This window comes from Malaclemys terrapin, chromosome 16, assembly GCF_027887155.1.
Source record: "Malaclemys terrapin pileata isolate rMalTer1 chromosome 16, rMalTer1.hap1, whole genome shotgun sequence".
Taxonomy (NCBI): Eukaryota; Metazoa; Chordata; order Testudines; family Emydidae; genus Malaclemys; species Malaclemys terrapin.
This window is the reverse complement of record NC_071520.1, coordinates 7,406,324-7,420,293: the sequence shown is the minus strand read 5'-3', so window position 1 is coordinate 7,420,293 and position 13,970 is coordinate 7,406,324. Positions and strand designations below refer to the sequence as shown.

Sequence of the window (13,970 nt, the reverse complement as noted above, 5' to 3'; positions counted from 1 at the left end):
CTCCAAGCCCCCCCGACCCCTTAGCGCCTGCCCTGGCTATTGGCCTGCGAGGCGGCGAGGCAATGCAAACCCCGCTGTGCCAGGCGGCTACTAAATCGAAAATGAAAATGCCCAGAGCGGGCCAGCCCTAGATCTGGCCAACGGGAAGGAGGTACAGAGCCCTGCTCTGTTCCAGGGACAGGCGAGCAGTTCCCAGCCCCCCCTTCTCTAGGGCTGGAGCAGCTCGAGCCGGGGTAGGGGGGCGATTTCGTCTCGGAGAAGCCACCTAGAGGCGGTTCTCTCGCTCTCTCCCCAGTGGCTCGCTGCGCCCTCCCCTCTGATCATGTTGACATATTCACACGCCATGGAGTAGTAGTGATGCTTTGCTGCAGCGTTACAGTTTCCGACACCTTCTTTTTATAACTCGGCTCTGTCCCCCTCCACCCGACCTGTCAAAACCACGCCTATGGAGCCACACAATTGGTCCGAAAGCGTCAAAGAGCCAATCAACTAGGCTCCAGCTCCCCTGCGACCCATAACACATCCATACAATCTGGTGCAAGGGAAGCAGAGCTCACAGGGAATTCTTGGAGCTGAAAGTCGCTCTCTCTCTCTCCCCTCTGCTGGAGTGTGTCGGAGCGGAGACCAGGGTGTAATTCCAAATAAAAAAGGCAGGGAGAGAGAGAGAGAGAGAGAGAAGGGAAGGGGGAAAGGAAAGGAAAGAAGAAGAAGAAGAAGAAGAGATTCTTATTGGAATCAGGGCTCCATCCGAAGGCTCTGCGGGGAAGGGGTGGGAACGGAAGCGAGATTTCACTGCAAATTTTGTAGCTGCTGTTTGCTAGAAGGGTGATCAAGCCAGGGGTCTTTTTCTGTTTTGTGGGGAGTTTTGTTTGTTTTTCTATCCCCCCCTTCCCTTCCCAGGCTCTGTTCTGCAGCCTAGCTGTGCAAGGGAGGAAAGGGACCCCCACACCGCCACAAGAAAATAAACCACAGCACGAAAACGCGGCTTCGACCCTTCAACCTCTGCAACCGACGGAGAGGAAAATAAAACCTACACAGGCTCCAGGAGCTCCCGTGTCCACAGCGGCGACATCCTTGGATTTTCTTCTTCTTCTTCTACATCCTTTGAAATTGAATGCAAGAACTTCCACTCGGGAAAAACCATTAAGACTAATCAACCGCCGCCACCAGGAGAAGCTGTCCTGAGTGATGATGGCTCCTGACTGGGCCAGTTGCAGTGTGTAGTTTTTCTGTTTCATGTACTCTGTGTCTGTAGATCTTGACCCCCCCACACACACCCTGTTTGGGGTGATTTTTCCCTCCATGATGTACTGTTAGACACCACTCCAGGGCTCCTCCAGCTGTAGGAAGATCCGGGGGGAGTGGATGAGTATACCGATGAGAGATCCAGTAATCCCTGGGACAAGCATGGCTTATCATCCCTTTTTACCTCACCGGGCACCGGACTTTGCCATGAGCGCAGTACTGGGACACCAACCTCCCTTCTTCCCGGCGCTGGCTTTGCCTCCCAATGGGGCGGCTGCCCTCTCCCTTCCCGGGGCTCTGGCCAAACCGATTATGGATCAATTAGTCGGGGCGGCTGAGACTGGCATTCCCTTTTCTTCCCTGGGTCACCAGGCGGCAGCTCATCTGAGGCCTCTCAAAACCCTGGAGCCAGAAGAAGAGGTGGAAGATGACCCCAAAGTGCATCTGGAAGCCAAAGAACTTTGGGAACAATTCCACAAAAGGGGCACAGAAATGGTGATCACTAAATCAGGAAGGTAGGTTGGTGCGTTTGGCTCTTTCTTCCCCTCCACCCCACAATGCCGTGCCAAAGAAAGTCAACGACTTCCTCCAGAAAACTTGTTTCTTCTGGAATTATGAAAACTTTCAGCCAGCTGAAGTGACGAAGCGGCAGGGCCCTATTCGGCTTCTGAATCACCAATAGTCGATGTTGATTTTGTGTGTGTGTGAAGATGTGTGTGTAGACACACGTGTGTGTGAGAAAACAGCTCAGTGTTACTTTGTGGAATATTAGAAGAGAAACAAATAATTTTGGTTCGGATTTTAACTGGCTTGATTTCTGCTTTACTGCATGTTGTCCTTTATAAACGGGAAAGGGGGCATAATTCTGCTCTTGAAGTAAACGCAGCAGTGTTAGATGAAATTACTTCTCTTTTTCAGTTGCTTCCTTATGAGTCTGTGTTTCTACTGAGATCTATGCAAGCTTTTGCGCTGACTAATGGTATTTGGAAATACCTAAACTGATAAAAAAGAAAAAAATAATCTTACACACACAGCAAGAGTTAGAGGTTTCTGCCCTAGAGAAGGTTTTGCGAGCAATTTTGGTATTCTAGAATATATACATTGATGTGTGTGTATATTATCTATCTATCTAGCTATCTATCTTCCTTCATTTATGAGTGCACACACAGACGTATATTAAATATGAATGTGGGTGTGTTATATGTGTGAGTATTATATAATGTGTATACTAATAATACACGCATATGCGTTATATATATATATACATACATACATATATACACCATTAATCGTCCTTAATTGTATTTTATTATAAACACTTCTAATTCATATGTAATCTGCAAGAGCAAATAATTCTTAACGAACCATTCCTGAGAAGTAATCCTATAATGCGCATAATAGTAAGATTTCATTTCTAGATTTTTTTTTATTGCATGACTTGTAGATTGTATAGCCACAAAAGAACTGAGAGCGGGAGAAAATTGTCCCTATAGACATTACCGCCTCCCCCCTTTTTTTCTGTGGCCAAACTTTTGCATGAAAGATTGAAGAGTATTAGATACTTCTTATTTGGTGCAAAGTCGTGTGTTTCCTTTTAAGTGAAGATTGCTGAATGCCAACCACTCGGCATAATAAACAGCAAATTTGTGGTATCCTGTTGCAGTTTAGAACTGGACACGGGAGCATAGGGGAATGTGGTTTGCAAGGAGCCCTGCTCAGATATGTTCTCCTGCATGGAGACATTATTGGATTCTGAATTTCACACTTACGTAGAACATTGTGGCTCTCTTCCGGCCCCAGCAGAAATCTTGTTTCGCCCCCACAGCTAATGGAATGACTCCTAAAAATGCAGAACATTTACACATTAACCAATGGCTTCCCATGTTCCTTTGTGTAGCACTCAGGGAAATAAAATCAAATAAATACAAATCGCGGCAAGATCCAAATGCTATGTCAGGCTTTGAAGTTTGGGAGTGGAGGGCGGGGAATGTGTGGCGATTATAGGGAAATATACCCATCCTCAACACATGCTTTTTTGAGGAAGAATTTTCTCTTGAAACCTCTAAGCGATTGAAAAAAACACACACACACACTTTCGGGGCTGGTGGTGGTAAATCGTGTTTATTTCAGAGCCTTTTGCTATTGAGATATAAAATTACTGGTTGAAATGGCACCGGGATATAGGCATTTATAGTGTGTGGGGGGGGGTCTTTTTTGTTTGTATGTTTTTTTTTTATCTTGTCTTTTTTCTGTCTGCCTGTTCCTCTCTATATCCCTAGGAGAATGTTTCCTCCATTTAAAGTGAGATGCACTGGGCTGGATAAAAAGGCCAAGTACATTTTATTGATGGATATTGTGGCGGCTGATGATTGTAGATATAAATTCCATAATTCCCGGTGGATGGTAGCCGGCAAAGCTGACCCTGAAATGCCAAAGAGAATGTACATCCACCCGGACAGTCCGGCTACAGGAGAACAATGGATGTCCAAAGTCGTCACTTTCCACAAACTTAAACTGACTAACAATATCTCTGACAAGCATGGATTTGTAAGTTCCTTTTCCTTTTGATTCTTCTCTTACTTTTTCTTTCATGCCTTCCCTCCCACCCCCACATAATACAATTTGCAACAGAACCAGCCACTGAGTTTGCAAAGAGGGTGAAGCGTACATAATCGAACAGATCTGGAATATTGCAGGAGGGGGTTTCAAAGAGGGGAAAAAAAGAAAAAAGATTAAAAAGAAAGAAGCAGCTTTTGCATTGATTTTTGCATCGATAAAGAATAGATTTGTGGAAATAATTAAAAAAAAAACCCTCCTCTGTAACACCCACGTGTCCAGTTTATAATGTAACTTATTTATTTCCCTTTTGATGAATATACTAATTTCAATCTTGGTACATCGAGAAACTCATTGGAGGCAACATTGGCTTTAAAATAGAGATGATCACATTTTTACTGTGGGAAGTTATATGAGGATGTGTATAAAGGGTTTAAATGCCCGAGAATGCAAACATTTAAATATATATGAATCAAGATACTATAATGCAAGTCAGAGAGAAAATAAACAGACACAAAAATGAGAGGTCAAGGGGGCCATTCATTTCTGCCCACTCCATTACATTTACTGGGTGTGCAGTGATAAAAACTAACTTAATAATTAAATCAAACAAATAGGCTGATAAGTGCTAAAAGAAGTTAAATGATCTTCTCTCTCTCCTTGGGAAGACTGCATAGGAGCAGGGAGTTGGGGAATCTCTAATGTTGTGAAGATTGCATTTGCTGGCTGTGATTTGATTAGATGATAAATTTTTGCTCTTCGCAGAAGGCCTTAAGTGGATTGGGGCCGCCAATTAGTTACAACTAAGGCCCCTGATTGTTTTTTAAATTAAAATACATTTTGTCCTTATCGCAAACGATTCTCCCCCTCCCCCATCGGCTGCCAAAATGCTGGTCGATTTCAAAATGCATAGAGAGATGTATATTAATTGAAAACCGAGGAGGGTAGCTGTCAACGTGTGGGGACTGTAAGGTGTGCGTTGGGAAAGGAGAGGGAACAAATTAATCCTCACAACCGATCACTCTTGTAAGTCCGGTTGTTGTTATTTTTGTATCTGATCGTGTCCCTCCTCCCCCCGCGATTGCAGACAATTTTAAACTCCATGCACAAATACCAACCGAGATTCCATATTGTCCGAGCCAACGACATACTGAAGCTGCCCTACAGTACGTTCAGAACCTATGTATTCCCCGAAACTGAATTCATCGCGGTGACCGCATACCAGAATGATAAGGTAAGGCGAGTCCTTTTACGTGCTGGCTTTTAATACAGCTTTTCTGGTGCATTGTTGCTTGGAAAATCAGGAAGTCTGCCCCCATTTTTTGCAGTGCAAACAAGGCTCCTAATATCTCGCGTCCAATTTGCCTTGGAAATGTTATTTCAAACGGGAGGGTTTACATTGAGTGTGCACGTGAGGGAGGGTATCTGTGTTTTCGGTGTGGATTAAATACGAGTAACAGGGTCGGTGTGTGGGGGGGGGGGGAGGAGGGGTGACTTTCAATCCGATCGGTGTTTAGAAAGACAGGCCAGAGCGGGTGCTGTCGTTTGCATTGCCTTTGGCCTTTGCACCAGTTTACCTCCGTTAACAACACTGGGGATAAGGCTGGAAAGCACCTTTGCTTTCTATTATTATTTCTGTCCGGCAGTGTTTTTATTACTGTTATTATTGATTCGGGGGTGGGGGGCATAGGTTCTGATCAGCGAAGCTCTCTAGCAGAGTTTAGCTTTAAGGGCGGAACGAGCCAGTGTGGACAAAAGTTGTAGCGCGCCAGACTTCTGCTTTCCAGTCTGCCAGTGGATCGGTTGCACCCAAGGAGTTGTATGTGGCAGATTGTTGAATGCTGAATTTAGGACAACGGAGACAGGGCTCGGGAACCAAAGAACCAAAACTGGCGTTTTTTTATTCTCTCCCCCCCCCCCCACACACACACGTTATAACTTATTTTGTTAAACTAGAAAGTGCTGGATTCAAAGCACCTGGCTGAGTTGCTGCAGTTTTGCGATCTGTAAATCCTTGTGTGCCCCCCTTCTATTATCCCACGAGATGAATATTTTAAAAGTTGGAGGGAAATTCCTCACCCCCTAATTATTCTGTTTTAAAGAGCGATTTGTCATTTGGGGGAAGGGGGGCAGTTTACACTGGTTCCACAACCGTGCTTTTTTGTAAAGAAATCGAAGGGAAATGTATGCAGGCGAGATGAGGCTGGATTTTGCACTGGGACTTGCTAGCAGCGGTGCTCGCTTGGAGCCGTCAGAGGAGCCTGATTTCGTTGCAGAATAGAACTAAATGTACTTGTCTCATTGCCATGAAAGTGTGTGTAAAGCCTATTGTAATGGAGGCAAAGTGCCCCTCGCCTCCTGCTCTATCTTGGCGATCTTGCCCGAGAGGTCAGAACCCACATTCCGCGACTCACCTAGCCAGACCTTTGTTAGTTTCGTGCAATCGATGAGTGCTGGGTTTAACTTTATAGACCGAGGAGATACCACGCAGAGTTCAGGGAATCCAAACAGAAGGCATAAGTTATGCTTTAGGGAGCTGCAGGTTGTTGGGTTTGCAATAAATAAATGAAATACCCGTCCCTCTTACCCGATTTTGTAAATGAAACCCTTGGTGCATTTTTCTAGTGTAAACCCCGCGCCTCGTATTTACAGGCACGCCGCAAACTTGGAGGGGGGGGGGGCTTAAATCTGCCCAGTGTCTCTTTAAGATCTCCCGGGCCCCACCGATTCTTTAAATAGGCTTTAAAAATGTAAAGCGGCTAAGCGAAAACAAATGTTTTCAAGGGTAAACCCAGTGCTTTTTAATCCAAAAAATCTTGATGCATTACAAGGCGTTTTCAATAAAATCAGCTCTATATTCGCCTCCCCCAGCACACGCTGTGCAATATAACTATATAAAGTACTTTATTATATAGCAAGGGGGTGGCTCTGATTCGTTTGCGGTTTAATTATAGCATTTAAAGAGTTTAAACTGAGGCATAACTTTAATGAATCGCAGTGCACTCCTTGCTTCCAGCGCGGTATTAGCAACCCTGGGCATTTTCAGTGGCTAGCCATTCTGTGCGATTGACTTGACTAAGCCAGTCTGTGTAACTGAGGAGACAAATGTGTCTTTAGAACTGTGCGAAGCCAGAGTATTCAAACGTGTAGATCCACCAAGTCGTCTGCTTGCCCCTACAAACGCAAAAATCTTTGCCCCTCCGCGTATTGATTTATGCGCTGTGTCTCTTGAAGAGGAAACCTCCTGCTGTATGTACTGCAGGGGAGGGAGGAGATTTTGAAAATGTAGGTGGCTTACTTTGTGGCCTCTCCCCACCTTTTTTTTCTTTCTTTAGATAACCCAATTAAAAATTGACAACAATCCCTTTGCCAAAGGTTTTCGCGACACCGGGAATGGAAGGAGGGAGAAAAGGTAAGTCTGAAAAGTTGTCCTGTCCTGTTCTTTCTATTTTGCCAACTTTAGAACATGTCCAGAGGTCAAGATAACTTCCAGCTTGCTCCAAACTAGTCCCTTCCCCCCCGCCAGATTGAATAAGGAGAGTTTGTTTCATAAAGCAAAACAGATTGCGGGTGATTCGATTGTGTTTTTACCTTTATTTTCTATATTGCATTGGATTGATACGAGAAGTGGCATTGGTATTTTAAGAAAATGACATACGGGCAAGGAGAGCTCTCTCTTAAAAGAGAAGGATATTAAAGCATGTGTTTGCAGCTGGCTTTGAAAAATAGGAGGAATGAAGTATAGATTTGAGAGCCCACGGCTAACTACATGCCATAGTATACATTGGTAACTTCCTAGGGGTGTTAAAAACCCCTTTCTATACTGAAGAGAAAATATAGTACATCTCTTTTATAGAGATGGCACCCTGATTATAAAATTGTCTAGGACATTTTTTTATTGTTATTGTGGCAACAGACGTGTTTTAATGCCCTGACAAAGAGGCTTTTTATTTAACTGGGGAGGTGGTATTTTATCAATTTCCGATCAATTTTCAAGATGAAAAATATTGGTTCTTTAACCCTCCCTCCCGTCCCCGTCCCCCCCCCCCCCCCCCAGCAGAGTGTGAAAACAAAACCCACATTGAAGCCACAAGACGGAAATTATTTCTAATTTCTCTCTAAATATAAATAGATTTCACTCCGGGTTAATTGCTGGTGAAAAGATTACATAAAGTACCTAGCAAAATAACCACTTCCTAGCAATCTTAGCAACCATTAAGATGCCTGATATCCCAGGAACATCCTAACATTTTAAAAGCTAATCGCTTGGGAATTATTTTTTTCCTCCTCATTTATTTAATACTCTGCCCTAGCTAAGTACTGATGCTAACAGCTTCCAAGAATCTCTTCTCATTAGCAGACAATCCGGAGCGTTTTAATTTTGCCTGCAAAAAATGTATTCCTTCCATGAACCCTGATCCGTAATAAATGTGACCCAATCCCCACCAAGCACACGGGGGGAAAATCTGAAATTTACAAAGTCATTATTAGTGCAAAGATTCCGTGGCCCCCATCATGCTGCACAACCAGAAGGGGGTGGCGGGGTGCAGACGGGCAGTTGTGCTAGTTAGCAGGTTAACTGAAGTCCTGGGTGAGCGAAAAAGCCCCCTGAAGAGGTTCTGCTCCCTCGCTGTCCCCCCAGAAAGCAGCTGACCTTGCAGTCCATGAGAGCTTATGACGAGAGGCAGAAAAAGGAGAACGGCACCTCCGATGAATCCTCTAGCGAGCAGACCGCTTTTAAGTGCTTCGCTCAGTCCTCGTCCCCCGCCGTGTCTGCGGTGGGCACATCCAACCTGAAAGGTGAGGTTCGTTCCCCGCACGCACCTTCGAGATCCCTACGCCAGAGACCGTCTCTGGGTTGGTGTTTTTTTTTTCCTTTTGGCGTGAAGGAGAAGTTTCGCTCCTGGCCAAACTTCTGGCTACAGCGAAGCAGATGATTTTGAACATGCATCCGCTAAAGGCTCTTTAGATATATACAGACCCACTTCTCTTCCCCACCCCTCCCTCGCTTTTTTTCTTCTGCTGTTGTGCTCTGAATCTCTCCCTCTCTCTCTTTTCCCCCCCTTCCCCCTCCCTGTGGTTCAGAAAGGAGCCAGCCCTGAGTCAAGGGAGCAAAGGCAGACCACGGGGCAAAAGTTCAAAACTGGAGCCAGTCCATTAATATTCATGTTTCAATCTGTTATTAAAGGCAGGCTCTTTCCCCAGTCCCCCTTTATAAAATCCTGCTTTCTTGCAGAAAAATCGCGGTGGATTTATTTTCTTCCCCTTTTCTCGGCGGTGGTTTTGAAATCTTCCGTGTGCTTTCTGTTTTGTTGGCCAAGACATTGGATTTATTTTTCAATTCTCCCCCCCCCCCACACGTCCCTATTTTATTTTATTTATTGTGTGGTTTAAAGTCGTGCAGAGGTGGAGGTGGGAGAGGATCTGAAAAACAGACTCGATCTTAACACCTGGAGGTTGCACTTAGGTTAGGAGATAAAATACCCAGGAATCTTATGCAGGGCCAGGAGGGGTGGGGGTTGGGGATAGGAGGGAAGGAGTTTGTTCAAAGCCTGCAGCGGGTTTCCTGTCTTTAAACAGGGGGGGTGGAAAAGTCTGAAAGCTGCAGAAAGTGATTTAGAAACAAACACAAATCCCATAACGTTATTTTTAAAATCCCCTGTTTAATTACATTTGAATAGGAAATCGAGGATTTTGCTTGGTATACACACACAATGCGCGCCACGACCTGCTCCGAGTTCCAATACAGATTTATGTGGCAGCTAATTCGGATTTACCCCGTGTAAGCGAGAGGAATGCTTCTGGCCCGAGGCACGTTCAGTTTGGGGTAGTTTGCCATACGCACGTGTCTGTTGTTCCTCTGCTGATTGGAGTGGAAGGATTCGCTCTGGTTTTAGTTCAGGCCCGCACGGAATATTCCCCCAGCCCTAGGACAGGGGAGCGCCCAGAGAGGTGCTGTCTGGCCGGGCCAGGAATATGCAATAGCGCCCGCTCCTTTGCCTTTCAGACCTGTGCCCCAGCGAGGCTGAGAGCGACGCCGAGAGCAAGGATGAGCAGCAGCTGCCGGAGGCCAGCGACTCTGGCAAGATCAGCACCACCACGGCGGCGGCGGAAGACCCCCGGGAGAAGGGCGGCAGCCCGGCCAAAGCGCCCTTCTTCTCCACCGACTCGGCAGGCGGCAAGAGCAGGGAAGGCCCCAGCCGGACTGAGAAAGCCCCCCCTGACTCCAGGCACAGCCCAGCCACCATTTCCTCCAGCACCCGAGGCCTGGGCGGCGAGGAACTCAAAAGCCCCCTCAGGGACGCCCCGAAGGTGGATGAGTCCCGGCTGCTGAGCAAGGACCCCTTCGCCCCGCTCACGGTTCAGACGGACAGCCCGGCGCATCTGAGCCAGGGCCCCCTGCAGAACCTCGGCTTCCCCCACGGCTTGGCCGGCCAGCAGTTCTTCAACCCCCTGGGCAGCGGGCACCCGCTCCTCCTGCACCCTAGTCAGTTTGCCATGGGGGGAGCCTTCTCCAGCATGGCCGCCGGCATGGGCCCCTTGCTGGCCACCGTGTCCGGGGCATCGGCCGGGGTCAGCGGACTGGAAAGTACGGTGATGGCCACAGCAGCGGCTCAAGGACTTTCTGGGGCGTCGGCAGCTGCGCTACCGTTTCATCTCCAACAGCACGTCCTGGCCTCTCAGGTACCCCCCAGGCCTGCCCTTCCTAACCCTGGCACTCTCAGGGTGCTGCTGGGCTGGGGTTCCTTTCCCTCCTCTGCTCTGCCTTCCCCTGAGCACCCAGGGGGTCTGAGTCGCCTTTCGTTTACACTGGGTTCTGACGTCTGATTTACACCCCTGCAACTAAGAACAGAGTCAGAACCACCCCACCCCCCACCCCGGTAGGGAGCGTTTTACAAAATTGCAACGGGTTGAAAGCACCAGGTTGTATAAAAATTAACCTAGGATAGAAAAATAAAGGGGGGGGGTCTTTGTCTCTTTTTTTAGTCTTTTCATTTTTATTTCCCCCTGGGAAACTTGTGTGCAGTGTGTTTGATCTAGATCTGGTTCCCTTCCAAGCTCCGTGGCTTCCTTACTTCCAGTGATCCTTACTAACCTCAAGTTTGATGCGTTTGTTTTAAAGAAGCGCAGTGAATTTGGGGATCTGACGGGTGGGGGGAATCGGTGCTATTTGAAATTCATCAGTCAGCGATGAAAGAGACTGTAGGGCTCTGGAAAGTAAAATAAAAAGACGGTTGGGTAGGAAAAAAAGGGGGGGGGGAATCTCCACTAATTTCCATTAGGGACCATGATCTCGGTGCCCAAACTTCAGCACTCGCATTCCTGTGTAAATGGCCGGATTTTCAGAGGCCTTGGGCCCAGTGGTTTGAATGGGTGATCAGCACCTTTTGTGGAAAGCCCGGGAGGTGTTTCCAAATGAATTGAAGTGACTCCACTTTGGGGCTTGCAAATGGGGGCCTGGCTGTGCCCTTAAGGGCCCAGGCCTGATCTGCTCCGGGTGTAAATTCTCACACTCCCGGCTGCTCTGCCTTTGACATGCAGGTCTCTCTGTGTGTGTGTCTCCTGTTCTATAAAACAGACCCCAACGCTCCCCAGCCAGGGAGGTGATTTGTGGCCAGCTGAGGGAGCGGTGTGTTTTCTCTCCGGCTCTCTGGGCTGCATGGGAACATGGACCAAGGGAGAAAAACCACTGACAGTTTCTCCCCCCCAACCCCTTTTGCTTCTGTTTTTCTTTTCGCAGGGCCTGGCCATGTCTCCCTTCGGAAGCCTCTTTCCCTACCCCTACACTTACATGGCAGCTGCAGCCGCCGCCTCCTCCGCAGCCAGCAGCTCGGTGCACCGGCACCCCTTCCTCAGCGCCGTCCGCCCTCGATTGAGGTACAGCCCCTACTCCATCCCCGTGCCCCTGCCGGACAGCAGCAGCCTGCTGGCCACCGCCCTGCCCACCGGGGCCAGCAGCACAGGGGAGGGCAAATCGAGCAACCTGGCAGCTAGCCCCGCTTCGGTGGCGTTGGACTCTGGCTCGGAACTCAACAGCCGGTCCTCGACTCTCTCCTCGGGCTCCGTGTCCCTGTCGCCCAAACTCTGTTCTGAAAAGGAAGCGACCAGCGACCTACAGAACATCCAGCGTCTAGTGAGTGGACTTGAATCCAAGCAAGACAGATCCAGGAGTGGGTCTCCTTAGTGTTGTCCCCTCTCCACTGCACCCCCTTCCCCTCTAGGGGCGGGAGGGGGGAAGAGCGGGTGAACAGGGGGGTTCCCCTTTATTGTCTCATTTCAAATCACTCTCGCAGTGCACTTTGTTTGAAGGAAACCACATGGTCCAGCCCAGCTGGCTTATCAGCAAAACGTATCTTGAAATGGGCGAAGGAGAAGGTGGGAGGGGGGGCTGGAGGTGGAAGAGCTGGTTTGGAAGCTGCTATCAGAGATCATGCTGGTCACAGCAATGACATGTAGGCCAGGGAGGTGGTTGTGTGGGTGGTGTTTATTTCTTTTCTTCAATGTGTAAAGCAAGCAAACAAACATATGGATTAAAAATAAAGTAAGACAAGTGATTTTTTTTCTAAAAAATGTGTAAGTAACTTGCATATCAGTTCTTTCAATATTGTTTTTTGGGCTGGGTTATTAAATATAGCTCTTGTTAGTCTATATTAAGGGAAGCTGTGTCTTTTGACATATTATTGTGATGTCTCAAAGCCACCTTATGGCTTTTTGCATGTTCCCTAGTAGTCCGCTTTTGGGGGGGGGGGGTTGTTTTATTTTTGGATGCTTGTTAAAAATCCCAGGGATAAACATTAAAAAACAAATAAAAAATATGATCCTTACCCCTTTCTTCCCACCCTTCCCCTTTGTAGCAACAAAAATAAAAAATGTAGCTGGAAAGGGAAAAAATATTTTATCTAAACCTCTGTAGCTTGACTGTAGGTTTATTACAGCTTTCCCTCTTTTACTGTATATGCAATAACAAGGTTTAAACATAATGAGAAGAAAAAAGTGGACACTATTATTAAAACAAAGTATTTATGTAATTATTTGATAACTTGTAAATAAGTGGAATATGAATACTCAAAATTAAACTTTAATTTATTGACAGTGTACATATCTCTGTAAATACGACTGCATATTTTTCTGTTTTGTTTTAGTCATTTTCCAGTTCATACTTCCTTTAAAAATACACCTAAAACCAACAAACCAACCAAATATACCCCAATGATAAGTGATCACTTTTTTTTTTTGGTTCACCACCATGCAAAAACTTAACTGATTTTTTTAAAAAAAGAGCTGAATGCAAAAGAAAAAGAAGAAAAAAAATCAATGAACTTAAAAAAGAATGAAAGAAAAGTGCCATTGTAGCGGTTAACTCTTGTTTTTCAGTGTTAAAAGTGCTACTCCCAGTATAAAATTTCAAAAAAAAAAAAATTAATAAAATGATAACACTTCTCCTGTGACTTGAAAGGGGGGAAAAAAGAGAGAGAGAGATGAAGAATCTAGGTTTTTCTTTACTTTTTAAAAGATATTATTTTCCAATTCCCTTGGTGTGTCAAAATCACAATGGATTTTTACTACTGTTATGCTTATTGTTGTCTTTGTTTGAGTGGGTGCATATTTTAATGGCTTGAAAGTCAGCTGCTCAGAGCTGGTTAAAAGAAAATTGAAGGTATACTTTGTGTTATATAATTGTCAAGAAGTTCTTGGAATTTTCTGTAATTTCCCCCTCCCCCTTTTAAAAGTCACTGAAGTTTCAATAAATTTTTATTGAAATGTCTTTGGGCTTTTTGTGAAATGCCTTAATAGAAACTTTCCTAAAACTTGAACTGGAGGGAGAAGAGTGGGGTTTATAAAATATTGCCTTTTCTGTCTCTCTCTTCCTTGCTCTATATCAAAATTAAGATCTTCCATGTGAAATGAGTTGAGAAGGATCTCGTTTAAATCAAGCAGTAAAGAGAAAGACAACTTGCAATGTTCCTGGGAAAATACCAAACTGTTTAATAATAAACTTTTTTTCTTCTTTTTCTTTTTAAAAAGTGGATTCATATGCAACTCAGTCAAGTTTTTTAATGGAAAAATATTAAGTGACATTTGAAAAGTTAATGAGAATGGCTCAGCGTTGCTTTTATCCATCATAAATTAATAAAGCAAAAGTGAAGAATTAGAGAATAGATCTGTTA

General features: G+C 45.7%; 1 protein-coding gene across 1 annotated transcript; it reads left to right on the top strand.

Moving 5' to 3' along the window:
- The first annotated feature begins 365 nt into the window (after window positions 1-365).
- Window positions 366-13,567, top strand: TBX3 (T-box transcription factor 3). Its single transcript, XM_054006598.1, has 7 exons — window positions 366-1,760; window positions 3,525-3,792; window positions 4,889-5,035; window positions 7,137-7,213; window positions 8,444-8,601; window positions 9,809-10,485; window positions 11,543-13,567. Exons 1-7 carry the CDS (start codon window positions 1,366-1,368, stop codon window positions 11,984-11,986), a joined length of 2,166 nt encoding a protein of 721 aa, XP_053862573.1. The 5' UTR covers window positions 366-1,365; the 3' UTR covers window positions 11,987-13,567.
- Window positions 13,568-13,970: the final 403 nt, after the last annotated feature.

Bases quoted from the DNA above. Each gene is read 5' to 3' on its own strand.
- TBX3 (XM_054006598.1), top strand. From the start codon at position 1,366: ATGAGTATACCGATGAGAGATCCAGTAATCCCTGGGACAAGCATGGCT. The intron at 1,761-3,524 runs GTAGGTTGGTGC...CTATATCCCTAG, and splicing joins GTGATCACTAAATCAGGAAG to GAGAATGTTTCCTCCATTTA. The intron at 10,486-11,542 runs GTACCCCCCAGG...TTCTTTTCGCAG, and splicing joins AGCACGTCCTGGCCTCTCAG to GGCCTGGCCATGTCTCCCTT.